Genomic DNA, 15,513 nt, shown 5'->3' with positions numbered 1-15,513 from the left:
CAGTGATTAAGGTACATCCAGTAAACTGGGGTACACTGCACCTTTGTGGGCAAAGGATCTAGGAGTGCTGTGAGTAGCTAGTATCAGAGGCTGCATATTATAGGGAGCCGCCCAAGGTAAGCCTGTGCCCCACACAAACCCAGAGCCCCTTCCTGCACCCCAACCCCCTCATCTCGAGCCCTGAGCCCCCCCAAACCTGGAGCCCCTTCCTGAACCCCAAACCCCTCATCCTGGCCCCACCCCAGAGCCTGCACCCTGAGTCCAGAACCCTCACACCCCCTCCCGCACCCCAACCCTCTGCCCCAGCCCTGAAGCCCCCCCCGCCCCCGCCTCTCATCCCCAGCTCCGTTGGGTCGCGAGCATCAACGATTTTCTTCAACGGGGTCGCCAGAACAAACGCTTGAAAACCCCGGCCTGGGGCGGTCTCTCTGCTCGCTGGGGGCAAAGCGCGGCCCGGCCCCGCGCGGCGGGTCAATGCAGCGAGGCGCTCCGAGCCCAGGCTGAGGGGCCATGGGACGCAGGTAGCACGCTGGGGGTTCGAGGCCGGGCTGTGCTGTCCGCTCCCGCCCGCGCAGCCTCCCTGGGCCCTGTGACCCTGGCCAGCCGGCGTGATGCTGAGCCCGCAGGCGGGCAAAGCCCGGGAGCCTCCCCCGCAGCCAGCCCGACCCGCTCCCGGCAGCCCGCTGGGCCCTACGCCCCGCCCCTCTCACACTGGCCAGGGCATTTCCCCACCGGCTGTCTGGGGGCTATTCCCTCGCCGGGCAGCAGGGGCCGCTCCCCGCAAACTTGTGGGAGAGGAGCCCCTCTTGGCCCATTCTCCTTCCGGCGCCGTAACCTCGGCCCCGCCCCTCCAGGCGCGTTCTCTCCGAACTCTATTGGGCGATGGATGGAGCGTCAACCCGGAAGTGGGGGCGGGGCGGCCGGTGTACTCCCCGCGCGCACGTGGGCAGGCTGTGGGGCGCGGGGCGCGCGCCGTGGTGTCGAGATGTGTTCCAGGGCGGCCGCCCCCGCAGGTGGGTACCCGCGCAGCCCCGGTCCCGTCCCCCCGCCCCCAAGGCAGCGCGCGGCTCGCTCACCCCTCCCTTGTGCCCGCAGCTCCGGGGCCCGGCCGGGGGCCGGTGGAGGAGGACGAGGCGGAGATGCCGGAGCGGTCTGACAGCAGCGGCGAGGAGGCCTGGGAGGACGAGGAGGACCTCGCAGAGCTGCAGACCCCCTGCCTCTTCTGTGATCGGTTCGTACGGGCAGCTGGTCTCCGGGAGCTGGAGGGCCGAAGAGGGAGCGGCTACCTCTGCCCCTTGTGGCTGCTTCTGACTTGATGCTGGCTGGGAGGGGCCCCGCGGGCGGCGTGCCGTAGCAGGTCCCCAGTTGTCCGCTGCTCCTTGGGGTGATGTCCTTCCTTCCCCCTTCTCGCACCCGCTTGCCTCCTACGCCTGCCTTCAGCCGAGCGGTTTGTGTTTGCGGTGCTGTTTTCTCAAAACAAATACCCGAGGGCACGTAATTCTTGCGTGTTCTCCTGTCAGTCGAGCCCACCTCTGCTGCTGATTTGCTGAGTGATTGTGGGTAACTCATGCTCCCTTTCTGTGACCCTGTTTCTGTTCCCATTCAGTATGTCTTGTCTGCTTAAATCCGATTCCAAAGTTTAGGATCTGATGCTGTAGGTTTCTACAATGCCTCGCACAAAGGGTCTCTGATCTCAGCTGGCACTTCTAGTTGCTATTGTAATATAAATACAGGTTTCAGAGTAACAGCCGTGTTCGACTGTATTCACAAAAAGAAAAGGAGTGCTTGTGGCACCTTAGAGACTAACCAATTTATTTGAGCATGAGCTTTCGTGAGCTACAGCTCACTTCATCGGATGCATACCGTGAAAACTGCAGCAGACTTTATATACACACAGAGAACATGAAACAATACCTCCTCCCACCCCACTGTCCTGCTGGTAATAGCTTATCTAAAGTGATCATCAAGTTGGGCCGTTTCCAGCACAAATCCAGGTTTTCTCACCCTCCCCCCCCCCCCCCCACACAAACTCACTTTCCTGCTGGTAATAGCCCATCCAAAGTGACAACTCTCTACACAATGTGCATGATAATCAAGTTGGACCATTTCCTGCACAAATCCAGGTTCCCTCACCCCCCTCCAAAAAAACGCACACACAAACTCACTATCCTAATATAAATACTAACTTTAGTTTGTAGGTGGGGATAGTGATGGGCACAGGCTGAGGAAATAAATAGATCCATAGTTTGAATTTTGCAGTTCTTTTGCTAGAAAGATATAGATATAAAGATATAGAGTCCGCTGGGACAAGGTTAAAGTAGGGGGCAATCATCTGTTTTTTAGAAAGATTGTGTTTCTGGGAGGAAAACAAAGGACCATCTTTCTCTTTACTCTCTACTCCTCAACAAATAGAGGCTTTTATTCTCATGTGACATGGGTGTCATATTGTCTGGAGTATCTTATGATTGCCTGCCTCAGGGCAGACTATCAAAAGCAGGGCAGACACGCCAAACTGGAGGTATGTTCCACAATTAGATTTCATCAACCCAGTACCAGATGTGAACTCCCAAAGTACTACAATAGTCTATACTACAACTGGGGGAATTGCCGACCAGTCAGTTTAACTTCTGTACCCGGAAAGATAATGGGAAAAAAAAAATTAAGAAATCAGTTTGCAAACACCTAGAAGATAAGTGATAAGTAACAGTCAGCATGGATTTGTCAAAAACAAATCGTGTCAAACCAATCTGATAACGTTTTTTGACAGGGCAACAAACCTTATGGATGGGGAGAAAGTGGTAGATGTGATGTATCTTGACTTTAGTAAGGCTTTTGATACTGTCTCGCATGACCTGCTCATAAACAAACTAGGGAAATACAACCTAGATGGAGCTACTATAAGGTGGGTGCATAACGGGTTGGAAAAGCGTTCCCAGAGAGTAGTTATCAGTGGTTCACGGTCATGCTGGAAGGGCATGACGAGTGGGGACGTGCAGTTCTGGGTCTGGTTCTGTTCAACATCTTCATCAATGGTTTAGATAATGGCATAGAGAGTACACTTATAAAGTTTGCCGACAATACCAAGCTGGGAGGGGTTGCAAGTGCTGTGGAGGATAGGATTAAAATTCAAAATGATCTGGACAAACTGGAGTAATGGTCTGAAGTAAATAGGATGAAATTCAATAAGGACAAATGCAAAGTACATCACTTAGGAAGGAACAATCAGTTGCACACATACAAAATGGGAAATGATTGCCCAGGAAGGAGTATTGCGGAAAGGGATCTGGGTGTCATAGTGGATCACAAGCTAAATATGAGTCAGCAGTGTAACACTTTAGAAAAAGCAAACATTATTCTGGGCTGTATTAGCAGGAATATTGTAAGCAAAACACGAGAAGTAATTCTTCCATTCTGCTCCGTGCTGATTAGGCGTCAACTGCAGTGTTGTGTCTATTTCTGGGCACTACATTTCGGGAAAAATGTGGACAAATTGGAGAAAGTCCAGAGAAGAGCAACAAAAATGATTAAAGGTCTAGAAAACCATGACCTATGAGGGAAGATGGAAAAAATTGGGTTTGTTTAGTCTGGAGAAGAGACGACAGAGAGGGGACATAACAGTTTATTAAGTACATAAAAGGTTGTTACAAGGAGGAGGGAGAAAAGTTGTTGTTCTTAACCTCTGAGGATAGGACAAGACACAATAGGCTTAAATTGCACCAAGGGAAATTTAGGTTAGACATTAGGAAAAGCTTTCTAACTGTCAGAGTGGTTGAGCACTGGAATAAATTGGCTAGGGAGATTGTGGAATCTCCATCGTTGGGGCTTTTTAAGAGCAGGTTGGACAAACACCTGTCAGGGATGGTCTAGATAATACTTAGCCCTGCCTTGAGTGCAGGGGACTCGACTAGATGACCTCTCGAGGTCCCTTCAAGTTTTATGATTCTAGTCGTAGAATGGAGTCAGACAGTCCTTTTCGATGCTCCTGTTTATCTTGCCACCAAAGCAAGCTGGACTGTGATATAGATGGTGATTTACACCCAAAAATCACAAAATATTCATGTTACACCCAGTCCCAAGAGACCAGTCACTCACCCGGATGGATTTGCATCCTAGATCTCACACCAAAGACAACCCTGGGAGCCAATTCTATAATCAACCGAGGGCACATCTACACTTAAAATGCTGCATCAGTACAGCTGCAATGATTTAGTCCTGACACTCTCAAATGATGGGAGAGAGCTTGTCCAATAGGCTTAGTTAATCCACCTCCCTGAGAGACAGTAACTATGTGGGTGAGAGAAGCTCTCCTGCTTACATAGTGCTGTCTACACGAGGAGTTAGTGAGAGATTAAAGTGGGTAAAAAATATATGTACAGGTGAGTTACTATGGTTTCAAAAGGTAGCAGAGATGTAGTAATTTGCTGGTTTCTCAAAACTGTATCCCTCTAGGACAGAGTTGGCAACGGGGTTTGTTGCAGGGATTGGTTCCTGGGTTAGTGTTTCTGGTGTGTGGTGTGTAGTTGCTGGTGAGTATTTGCTTCAGGTTGTGGGGGCTGTCTGTAAGCGAGGACTGGCCTGTCTCCCAAGATCTGTGTGAGAGTGAGGGGATCATCCTTCAGGATAGGTTGTAGATCCTTGATGATGCGCGCTGAACAGGTTTTAGTTGGGGGCTGTAGATAATGGCTAGTGACGTTCTGTTACTTTCTTTGTTGGGCCTATCCTGTAGTAGGTGACTTCTGGGTACCATTCTGGCTCCATCAATCAGTTTCAATTCCCCAGGTGGGTATTGTGCAGGGTGGATTTGATTTAAATCACTAGTCAGGAAGACTCGATTTAATCATGGATTTCTACATATAAGTGCATTCTTGTTGGTTGTTATAACCTTAATACATATTTTTCACAACTCAGAGACTTTCCTGCTTTTTCAGATCCCAAATGATTTCTCAATTTGGAATGAATTAGTCCAAAGGAAGAAAATATTCTTTCTACACCGGCAGAAGAAGCTACTGCTGTTAAAAGTGAGATTCTCACTTCAACAGTCTCTGAATCCAAGTGCTTAAGTGACTTCCACCAGTTCACTGGTGTGACTTTCTTTAAAACATCATCAGCAAACATATATTTCTTGAATGGTTCTTATCCCAAACTGGGTCTCTTTTACGGCCTGCTGAATTTAGCAACACTTTTGATACGGTCTCCCACGGTATTCTTGCCAGCAAGTTAAAGAAGTATTGGCTAGATGAATGGACTGTAAGGTGGATAGAAAGCTGGCTAGATTGTTGGGCTCAATGAGTAGCGATCAATGGCTCCATGTCTAGTTTGCAGCCAGTATCAAGCGGAGTGCCCCAAGGGTCGGTCCTTGGGCCGGTTTTGTTCAATATCTTCATTAATGATCTGGAGGATGGCATGGACTGCATCCTTAGCAAGTTTGCAGATGACACTAAACTGGGAGAAGTGGTAGATAGGATACAGAGGGACCTAGACAAATTTGAGGATTGGGCCAAAAGAAGTCTGATGAGGTTCAACAAGGACAAATGCAGAGTCTGCACTTAGGACGGAAGAATCCCATGCACTGCTACAGACTAAAGACCAAATGGTTAGGCAGTTCTGCAGAAAAGGACCTAGGGGTTACAGTGGACAAAAAGCTGGATATGAGTCAACAGTGTGCCCTTGTTGCCAAGAAGGCTAACAGCATTTTGGGTTGTATAAGTAGGGGCATTGCCAGCAGATTGAGGGACGTGATCATTCCTCTCTATTCGACATCGGTGAGGCCTCATCTGGAGTACTGTGTCCAGTTTTGGGACCCACACTACAAGAAGGATGTGGAAAAATTGGAAAGAGTCGAGCGGAAGGCAACAAAAGTTATAAGGGGGCTGGAGCATATGACTTATGAGGAGAGGCTGAGGGAACTGGGATTGTTTAGTCGGTGGAAGAGAAGAATGAGGTCTAGGTTGGATGTTAGGAAAAACTAGGAGGGTGGTGAAGCACTGGAATGGGTTACCTAGGGAGGTGGTGGAATCTCGTTCCTTAGAGGTTTCCAAGGTCAGGCTTGACAAAGTCCTGGCTGGGATGATTTAGTTGGGGATTGGTCCTACTTTGAGCAGGGGGTTGGAATAGATGACCTCCTGAGGTCCCTTCCAACCCTGATATTCTATGATTCTAGGTTTTCCCTTCTAGTGAGAGAATGGTACGGTAGATATCAAATCAATGAAGGCTACACTCAGAAAGACATCAATATGCTGGAATATGTTGCTCAGTTTCACTTTCGTTTCTACTGCCTGTACCTTCCTTCTCACATTTATCTCCAGACTTCTCCTTGTCTAGAGCTATTCCGCCCCCAACAATCTTCTATTCATTGAACTTTTTGAAACTTTGCACTTTTGGAGAAAGGCAAGGGATTGACTTTGTGTACACAAATTTGCAGAGGAACAATAGGGTTGAGGTCTGTTATTTCTCACCTCTCTATATTTTTTTATTTATTTTAAATTTTTTTTGCTGTTAACGAGCATGTTATCTCTGGAGAGACAAATCCACAGTTTGAGAACTGTAAAACTAAGCATCTCTGATGGTATCTTCTAGACTGAGCACTGAGTCCCATTGGATAGATAAAAAGATTATCCTAAATAATCAGAAGCCCCTGGAATCCCATAAATCCCTAATCCATGAACTATTGGAACTCATTTACAAAACTTTTCTTAAACATTACATGAATATATTGTCTCATATTATAGAATTAGAATTTATAATCCCTATTCTATGATGAGATATCTTTGAGTATAATGTGTCTTAATTAAAACTATCTTTAGATAGGTTTTTTCCTCAAAAAGCATTTTGTCAAAGAAATCCAATTTAAATAAAAAAAATCCCATTAAAAATTTTTTTTTAAGTTCTTGATTTTTATTCACCATTGTATTGTAGTTTTAAGAATGTCTGATAGAGGTCCTGTCGGTGTTTGTCTCTGTCTGAGGGATTGGCACAAATGCAATTGTATCTTAGGGCTTGGTTGTAGACAATGGATCGTGTGATGTGGTCTGGGTGAAAGCTGGAGGCATGTAGGTAAGTGTAGTGGTCAGTAGGTTTCCGGTATAGGGTGGTGGTTATGTGACCATCGCTTATTTGTACTATAGTGTCCAGGAAGTGGATCTCTTGTGTGGACTGGTCCAGGCTGAGGTTGATGGGGTGGAAATTGTTGAAATCCAGGTGGAATTCTTCAAGGGCCTCCTTCCCATGGTCCAGATGATGAAGATGTCATCAGTGTAGCGCAAGTAGAGTAAGGGCGCTAGGGGACGAGAGCTGAGGAAGCTTTGTTCTAAGTCAGCCATAAAAATTTGGCATACTGTGGGACCAAGCGGGTACCCATTGCAGTGCCGCTGACTTGAAGGTATAAATTGTCCCCAAATCTGAAATAGTTGTGGGTGAGGACAAAGTCACAAAGCTCAGCCACCAGGTTTGCCATGACGTTATCTGGGATACTGTTCCTGATGGCTTATAGTTCATCTTTGTGTGGAATGTTGGTGTGGAGAGCTTCTACATCCATAGTGGATACTCATACCTTCTTGACAACTGTTGGGAATGGCCACATCCACCCTAAGTGAATTGGCCTCATTAGCACTGACCCAACCACTTGTTAAGGCAACTTCCATCTTTTCATGTGATACAGTAAGCAGGTATAAATATATATTTTCCACTCCATGCATTTGACGAAGTGGATTATAGCCCACGAAAGCTTATGCTCAAATAAATGTGTTAGTCTCTAAGATGCCACAAGGACTCCTTGTTGTTTTTACTGGTAAAGAAGACACTTGTGGGAAATTTTTAAAACAAAAATCTTGGTGTTTGTGTATCACCTTACCTCAAAGCACTCCACAGAAAACAATTACCTACCACAACAAAGTTGTGTAGCCTAAGAAATATTTAGGCACCACTTAATACTTCCTCAGCTAAAATGCAAAAGTTTGTTTAAATGATTTATAGCAGCAGCATGGGTTAGGTTAGTTCTTTTGCATGTGTGTCACACCTCACTCTAAACAATCTCAATTTAGATTAGTGTTTTAATACTATTGACTCAATGTATATTCACTTCTCTCTTTTTACCTGCAGGCTGTTCAGTTCTGCTGAAGATACATTTTCCCACTGTAAATCGGAGCATCAATTTAATATTAGTAATATGATCCATAAGCATGGTAAGTACTTCTGTGATAATTTATAACTCTTTGCCATGAGATGACATTTTATTTAAATAAATGTTTTTGTGGACCAAGAAAGGAAAATCATTTTAAAAAGAACAAAAACCTCCTCTGAAGACTCGGGAAACAAAACCTATTTCTGTCTGGGCCATGTATGCTCTACTAAGTCTAATAAAATTCCTACACAACATTTCCATGTTTGGCCCTTTTTGTACTTTTATTTCGATCAGTAAAGCTCTGTCTAAACTGTAGACAGTGTCAGTTAAGTGTGAACAGCGTCTGAGCGTTACTGCTAATATAGCTGAGTGCATCTACCCAGGAGCCATCTTCCTTGGTTAGCTCTTTCTGCTTTTTCATACCTGCTATCCTGAACCATGTTTGTGCTTAGATCTGAAAATGCCTCAGCTGTTTTTCACGGGGTGCAGTCCCATCTACATTTATAATTCTGCTATTGCCAGGGGACCCATCTTAAAAGGCTGTTATCCTTTTGACATATTGGGGTTTAGATAATGTTAAATGGTTCCTATCTACACTACAGAATAGAACTGCTTTATGGTGTCAGGGCAGTCATGCTGTAACCAGGGCCCCTGTCATGGTTCTACAAGTAGTGTAGGATAAATCTTGGAAATTAACTACTAGGGAGAGAGGAGGATGTGGATTGGATGTTAAGAGAATAGGGAGGAGTTAAAGCAGGGTGGGAAGTATGGGAGTGCCGAGTGAGGGGACTTTGATGTGAAGCGGGTGGGGGGGAAACTGATGGAATTACAGGCACTCAGGTACTAAGATATTACAGTGGTAATAAGAACCTAGATAGGGAGGTATTGACTGGCATGTGCTGTTCAGGAAACACAGTAATAGACATAAAGGTGGTGGAGTAGCATTGTATATTAATGACCAGGTAGACCATACAGAAATTAGAAGTGATGGAATAGATAAAATGGAATCTATGGGTTCAGATTTACTTTGGGGAAGAAAGGTAACAGAGGTTCCATGGGATGGAGTTTGGGGTCTTTAACACTGGTTTTTATGTGGATAGAGACCTCTTCAATATTTTTAATGAAATAAATACTCTTGGAATTGTTTGTTAATGGGAAAATTTTAATTTCCCATCTTTAGATTGGACACAAGTGCTACTAATAATTGTAGGGCCCAGATATTCCTGGATGTGATAGCTGACCCACCAAATAGTCACCAAACCAACAAGACTTAATATTCATAAGTAATGGTGACCTCACAAAAGAATTGGTTGTAGAGAACAACCTTGGTTCAAGAAATCGTGAGTTAATTCAGTTTAAGATAAATGGAAGGATAAGCAAAAATAGGTCTGCAACTAGGGGCCCTTGATTTTAAGAGGACAGACTTTATAAAAATTAGGGAAGTGGACTTGAGTGTGAAGAATTCAAGGATTTGAATATGGAGGAGGCTTCGAATTAGTTTCTGCAACTTTGACTTAAAAGTTTCAGAAGCCTGCATTTCAAGCAAAGTGGGGGTTGAGAGGGAATATAGGGAAGGGTTGCAGATGAAACTGGATGAACAGGGATCTCAAACAGGTTATTAAGAGAGCTTGCAAGTAAAGAAAGAAGGGATGGATCAGCCAGGAAAGCTACCTCTTGAAGGTCAGGAAGTATAGGAGGGGAAAAAAAGTGATGACTGCTAAAAGCCAAGCAGAATTGGATCTTACAAAGGAAATTAAAACCAATAGTAAAAGGTTCTTTAACCATATAAATAAAAAGAAAACACCACTAAGCACTGAGGATGGGATGGAGATTAAAGTAATGTAAGTATGGCTCAACACCTACACTAATAGTTTGCCTCAGTTTTTAAGAAGAGTAATCAGGAGTTTGGGGGCGGTGGCAGGGTGACTAATGGGGATACAGAAGTAGAAATTACCACATCTGAGATGGAAGCCAAACTCAAACAGCTTAATGGGACCAAATCAGGGAGCCTGGATAATCTCCATCCAATAATAAAGGAACTACCACATGAAATTGCAAGCCCAATAGCAAGGATTTTTATTGAATCTGTGAACTTGAAGATCGTGCCCTATGACTGCAGAATTTCAAATATAGTACCTATATTTAAGAGGCAGTGGGGGGAGGAGGGGAGTGATCTGGGAAACTACAGGCACATTAGTTTGACCTCAATTCTGTGCAAGGCCTTAGAACAAATTTTGAAAGAGAGAGTAGTTAAGGATACAGAAATAAATGTAATTGTGGTAAAATATAACATACTTTTACAAAGGGTAGATTGCGCCAAACCAGTTATCTTCTCAAAGAAAGATGAGGTTGATTTTCTAGACAAAAGAAATACAATAGATCTAATCTTCTTGGATTTCAGTAAAGCATTTGCTACAGTTCCATATGGGAAATAATAGTTAAATTGGAAAAGATAGGGATTAATACAAGAATCAAAAGGCAGAACTGGGTAAGGGGGAGACTACAACGGGTCATGCTGAAAGGTGAACTGTCAGGCTTGAGAGAGGGTTGAGAGAGTAGAGTTCCTCAAAAGTTGGTCCTGGGGCCAGTCTTATTTAATACTTTCATTCATGAACTTGGCCCAAAAAGTGGTGGTGTGCTAATAAAATTTGTGGTTGTCACAAAGTTGGGAGATAATTCCAGTGTGGAGGAGGACTGGAATATCCTTCAAAAGTGGTCTCCCACCTTTTTATGCCCAAGATCACTTTGTGAATTTAAGGGCAACCCAGGATCTATCTCGCCTCTTCCCCGAGGCCCTGCCCCTTCCCCAAAGCCCCCCCCCCCATCACTCGCTCTCCGCCACCCTCACTCACTTTCACCAGGATGGGGTAGTGGGTTGGGGTTCAGGAGAGGGTGTGGGCTCTGGGCTGGGGCTGAGAGATTTGCAGTGTGGGAGGGGGTGCTCTGAGCTGTGCCTGGGGCAGGGGGTTAGGGTGCAGGAGGTGGTATGGGGTCTGGGGGGGGGAGGTCAGGGCTGGGGTTCAGGGTGCAGGAGGGGGTTCAGGGTGCTGGCTCCGGGAAGGGTCTGGGAGTTGGGTTGCGGCCTCCTGCCGGGCAGCCCTTACCTCTGGTAGGCAGGGCAGCTCCCTGCCTACCCCAGCCCCATGCCACTCCCGGAAGGGGCCAATGTACTCCTGAGGCGGGTGGCCAGTGGCACGTGGCTCTGCACACTACCCCCTCTCTGCAAGCACTGCCTCCGCAGTTCCCATTGGCCACAGCTCCCCATTCTCGGCCAATGGGAGCTGCGGGGGCGGTGCTTGCAGGCAGGAGCAGCGTGTGCAGGGAGACCCCTTGCCCCTCTTCCCCAGGGCCATGGGGTGTGCTGGCCGCTTCTGGGAGTGGCGTGGGGCTGGGTCAGGCATGGAGCCTGTCTAAGTGGTAGCCCCGCTGCGCCACCGGAGATTGCGATTGAGTGGGAGAGCCTCTAGGATTGACCAGTCAATCACGTTCGACTGGTTGGTGACTACTGTCATACAAGATGTGGTGACCTTGAAAACTGAAGTAATAGAAATTGGATGAAATTTAATAGTTCAGTGTGAAAGGTGCACTTGGGGATTAACAACAAGAATTTTTGCTATAAGCTGGGGACATATCTGTTGAAAGTGACTGCGAAGGAGAAGGACATGGGTATATTCATCTGTCACAGGATGACGGTGAGCTGCCAATGTGATGCAGCCATGAAAAAAGGCTTCTGCAATCCTAGGATGCATCAGGCGAGGTATTTACAGTAGAGACAGGGAAGTGTTTGTATCCTTATACAAGGCACTGGTGAGACCTCATCTGGAATACTTTGTGTAATTCTGGTCTCTCCCGTTTAAGAAAGATGAATTTAAACTGGAACAGGTGCAGAGAAGGGCTACCAGGATGAACAGAAGAATGGAGAACCTACCTTATGAGATGAGACTTAAGGAGCTTTGCTTGTTTAGCCTAATCAAAGGAAGGTGGAGGGGAGATATGATTGCTCTGTCCAGATGCATCAGAGCGATAAATACCAGGGAGCGAGACGAGTTATTTAAGTTAAGGGCCAATGTTAGCCCAAGAACAAATGGATATAAACTGTCCATCAATAAGTTTAGGTTTGAAATTTGATGAAGGTTTCTAACTATCAGAGGAATAAAGTTCTGGAACAGCCTTCCAGTGGGAGTTGTGGAGGCAAAAAACCTATCTTGTTTTAACACTGAGCTTGATAAATTTGTGGAAGGGATTGTGGGAGGTTAGATAGGTCATATGCCATTGTAGGCAATCTGTGACTGCTATTAGCAAATATCTCAATCACCGGAGGTGGAACACTAGATGGGGAGGGCTCTGAGTTATGACAGAGAATTATTTCCCAGGTATCTATCTGCTGGGTTTTGCCCACGTGTTCAAGGTTTTACTGATCGCTGTATTTGAGGTAGGGAAGGAATTTCCTCCCAGGTCAGATTGACAGACGGGGGTTGGCAAGGGGAGGGGAGGCCTTTCATCTTTCTCTGCAGCATGGGTCACTTGCTGGTTTGAACTAGAGTAAATGATGGATTAATATAGCAACCTAATGGAATAGTTCTGTTGCTGTCATCGTATAGCGAACATGGGATATGTTTAAACCACTTTTGTTACTGTGCTACAAAGCCAGTTTAAGGGATTGATTGTCATAAATTAGTCCTAGCTGACAGAGTTTATTCAATAATTAGAAAGCTGCTAATGTGTATCAAAATTGTCATGGGATACCAGCATTTATACTCAGGTTTCTAGCCAAAGACTCTTACTATCGATGTTACTGTAGATGTTGCTGCCTTTCTGAGCAAGCCAGGTGGAAAGCTGTTTCCTAAGTGACAGAATTCCCTGTTAGATAAGCTATGTTTACATGTGTTTGGTTTTTAGTATGTTGCAAATATAAACTGAAGACTGAATTAAAGGATCTGACACTTAAGTCCTGAAGAAAAATATCAGAATAATGTAGATAGCAAATGAAGGTAGGAACACTGCACTAAATAATAGTGTGCACCCCTGGGAACACTGGCCAATTGAACAACTAATTAACATTTGCACTATTGTAAAATATGTGATTTTTTTTTTTATTGTAACATGAGCTTTTTTTCTTTTTCAGCACTTGAGTTTTATGGATACATTAAGCTAATAAACTTTGTTAGAATGAAGGTAAGTGGACAGTTTATTACTTCAATTTTTTACTTTGTGCATGGGGAAAAATATTTTGAGTGTGTTTTTACGGAATAATTCTATATTAAGTCTCTAGAAATAAGTAATTGTGGAAATTGTTTTAAAATTTATAAATGAATTTATGCAGATCTCTGAGCAGTTTAAGTGACTTTTAGTTTTTATTTAGTAAAATCCACCTTAAATAAATGAAAAATATTTTAAAATTGAGACACAAGATGTATTCATTCCAGGGCAATATTTCCAGTCTCCTATAAAGTCCAAGTAATTGGCCTTCGTGTGATTGTGCTGCATATTGGGGTTTGATGAAATGAGTGGAATTTACCTACCAGTCTGGCCACAGCTGGAATAGCAGCTGCTGCTCCATTCAGTTTAGGGAGGGGGTTTCCTTGCCACTGGATCCATGTCTGTTCAGAATCATTCTCTGGTAGTTAAGGTAAGATTACATGAGGTGGGTAGAAAGTGCAAAAGGAGAGAACCCAAAGTAGGATTGGAAGTATTGCTCACTTCTAATTTGATTGTTTCAGGCCCTGTCTCTGTTTTACTGATATCAGGATATCTGGTTCAGAGCTGTAGTGTAGTAGGGACCGCTTCATGTGCCTGTGTACACTACAACTTATGAACATGTTGTAACTTTCTCCTGATTCAGTTTAGTTTTAGCATGGATGGGCTCTTACACAACTTAGCATTTTTGAGACCTGTAATGCCTGGGCATGTTTTCATCTTCAGGTTGTATGGACTGGTTAGTTAGTTACATCTTACTGTTAGTCCTGTGAGGTAGGTAATTGTTGTGATGTTGCAAATCGAGAAACTGATGTTTCGAGCCTGATTTTTTCCCCTCAAGATGTGCTGAACATATACAGCTAATTAGAGCTGTGAGGCTCAGCACTTGTAAAAACTGGGCTCTAAGTGAATTGCTCCAAGTCACAGTTGTTGTCAGAGCCACATTTAGAATCCAGGAGTAGCTTCAGAACTGTTCTTCATCAGTTCTCAACCAGGGACCCTGGGCCCCCTGGGGGGCTGCTAGCAGGTTTCAGGGGGTCCTTAAGCAGGGTCGGCATTAGACTCACTGTGACTCAGGGCAGAAAGCCCCTGCCATGTGGTGCTGAAGCCTGGGCCCCCAAGCCCTGCCACTTGGGGCTGAGGCTGAAGCCTGAGCAACTTAGCTTTGCGGGGCCATTTGTGGCATGGGGCCCTGGGCAATTGCCCTGCTTGCTACCTCTTAATGCTAGCCCTGGCTTTTATATGCAGAAAAACAGTTGTGGAACAAGTAGGGCCTGGAGGTTTTATAGCATGTTGTGGGGGCCTCAGAAAGAAAAAGGTTAAGAACCTCTGATCTATGTCATGTTGCCAAGTAATGCTTCTCTCTCAGCTTTTGCTACAAGGTTATTTTAATAAGTCATTTAGACACTTGTAGCCCAGGTGATTTTAATGATGGAGAAAAGTGAAACTAACTTACTTATGTCTTGTAGTTTACTTTTTAAACTAAGGTCCTATGATTTTTAAGAACCTTATTTCACATGCTCATTTAACTTTTTTTGTCTAGAAACCAACTGCAGAATACTTGAATTCTCTCAGCAGCCCACTGCCGTGGGAGGAAGAGAAGTACTTGAAACCAGAGCTAGAAGATGATCTATTACTTCAGTTTGGTAAGACTTTTCAATCAGAATATAGCCTTACTAGAACAATAAGTGACCTCGCCCCTTTCATAGTTTAGTACATCCCAGGTGAGACAATATCCATAGATGTAGATGGGCTAGATTTACATTTCCCAGGGCAATGGACTATCCAAAATGTTCAAATGAAGTGATCTATGAATATTTTGTATCCTTAAAAAAAAAAAAAAAAGAAAAAATGAAAGGTTGTATGAACAGATTGGGGAGGGAGTGTCACACTTAACTCTAAATGTTTATGGAATTTCCATTCTTATGCTGCAGCAAAACATTGTCTTTATATATCACATTTGGGTACTTAAAATTAATCCGATCACCTACAAATAAACACATTAGAGGTAGTAATCTGTGTAATTGAAAACTACGTCACATTTTGTATTGGTTATCTTTCATTAGGTACCTAACAAATACAATAATATGACGAAATTATACATTTGTATTTCCACCTTGGAATTCTGATGACCTATATAAATCACTTGAGTTTATCTCTCACTACTTATATTTGTGTTATCTGTATTCTTCCTCCCC

The 15,513-nt window shown here is 44.5% G+C and overlaps 1 protein-coding gene across 1 annotated transcript in view; it reads left to right on the top strand.

The window, feature by feature from the left end:
- Window positions 1–886: 886 nt before the first annotated feature.
- Window positions 887–15,513, top strand: part of PRMT3 (protein arginine methyltransferase 3) — a 102,673-nt gene continuing 88,046 nt past the window's right edge. Inside the window, exons 1-5 of the mRNA XM_077818499.1 lie at window positions 887–1,013; window positions 1,096–1,231; window positions 8,098–8,180; window positions 13,245–13,294; window positions 14,859–14,961. Of these exons, the coding sequence (XP_077674625.1) occupies window positions 887–1,013; window positions 1,096–1,231; window positions 8,098–8,180; window positions 13,245–13,294; window positions 14,859–14,961 (499 nt within the window). The remainder of the gene's footprint in view (window positions 1,014–1,095; window positions 1,232–8,097; window positions 8,181–13,244; window positions 13,295–14,858; window positions 14,962–15,513) is intronic.

This window comes from Eretmochelys imbricata, chromosome 6 (assembly GCF_965152235.1).
Source record: "Eretmochelys imbricata isolate rEreImb1 chromosome 6, rEreImb1.hap1, whole genome shotgun sequence".
Lineage (NCBI taxonomy): Eukaryota > Metazoa > Chordata > Testudines > Cheloniidae > Eretmochelys > Eretmochelys imbricata.
This window is presented reverse-complemented; position numbering and strand designations above follow the sequence as displayed.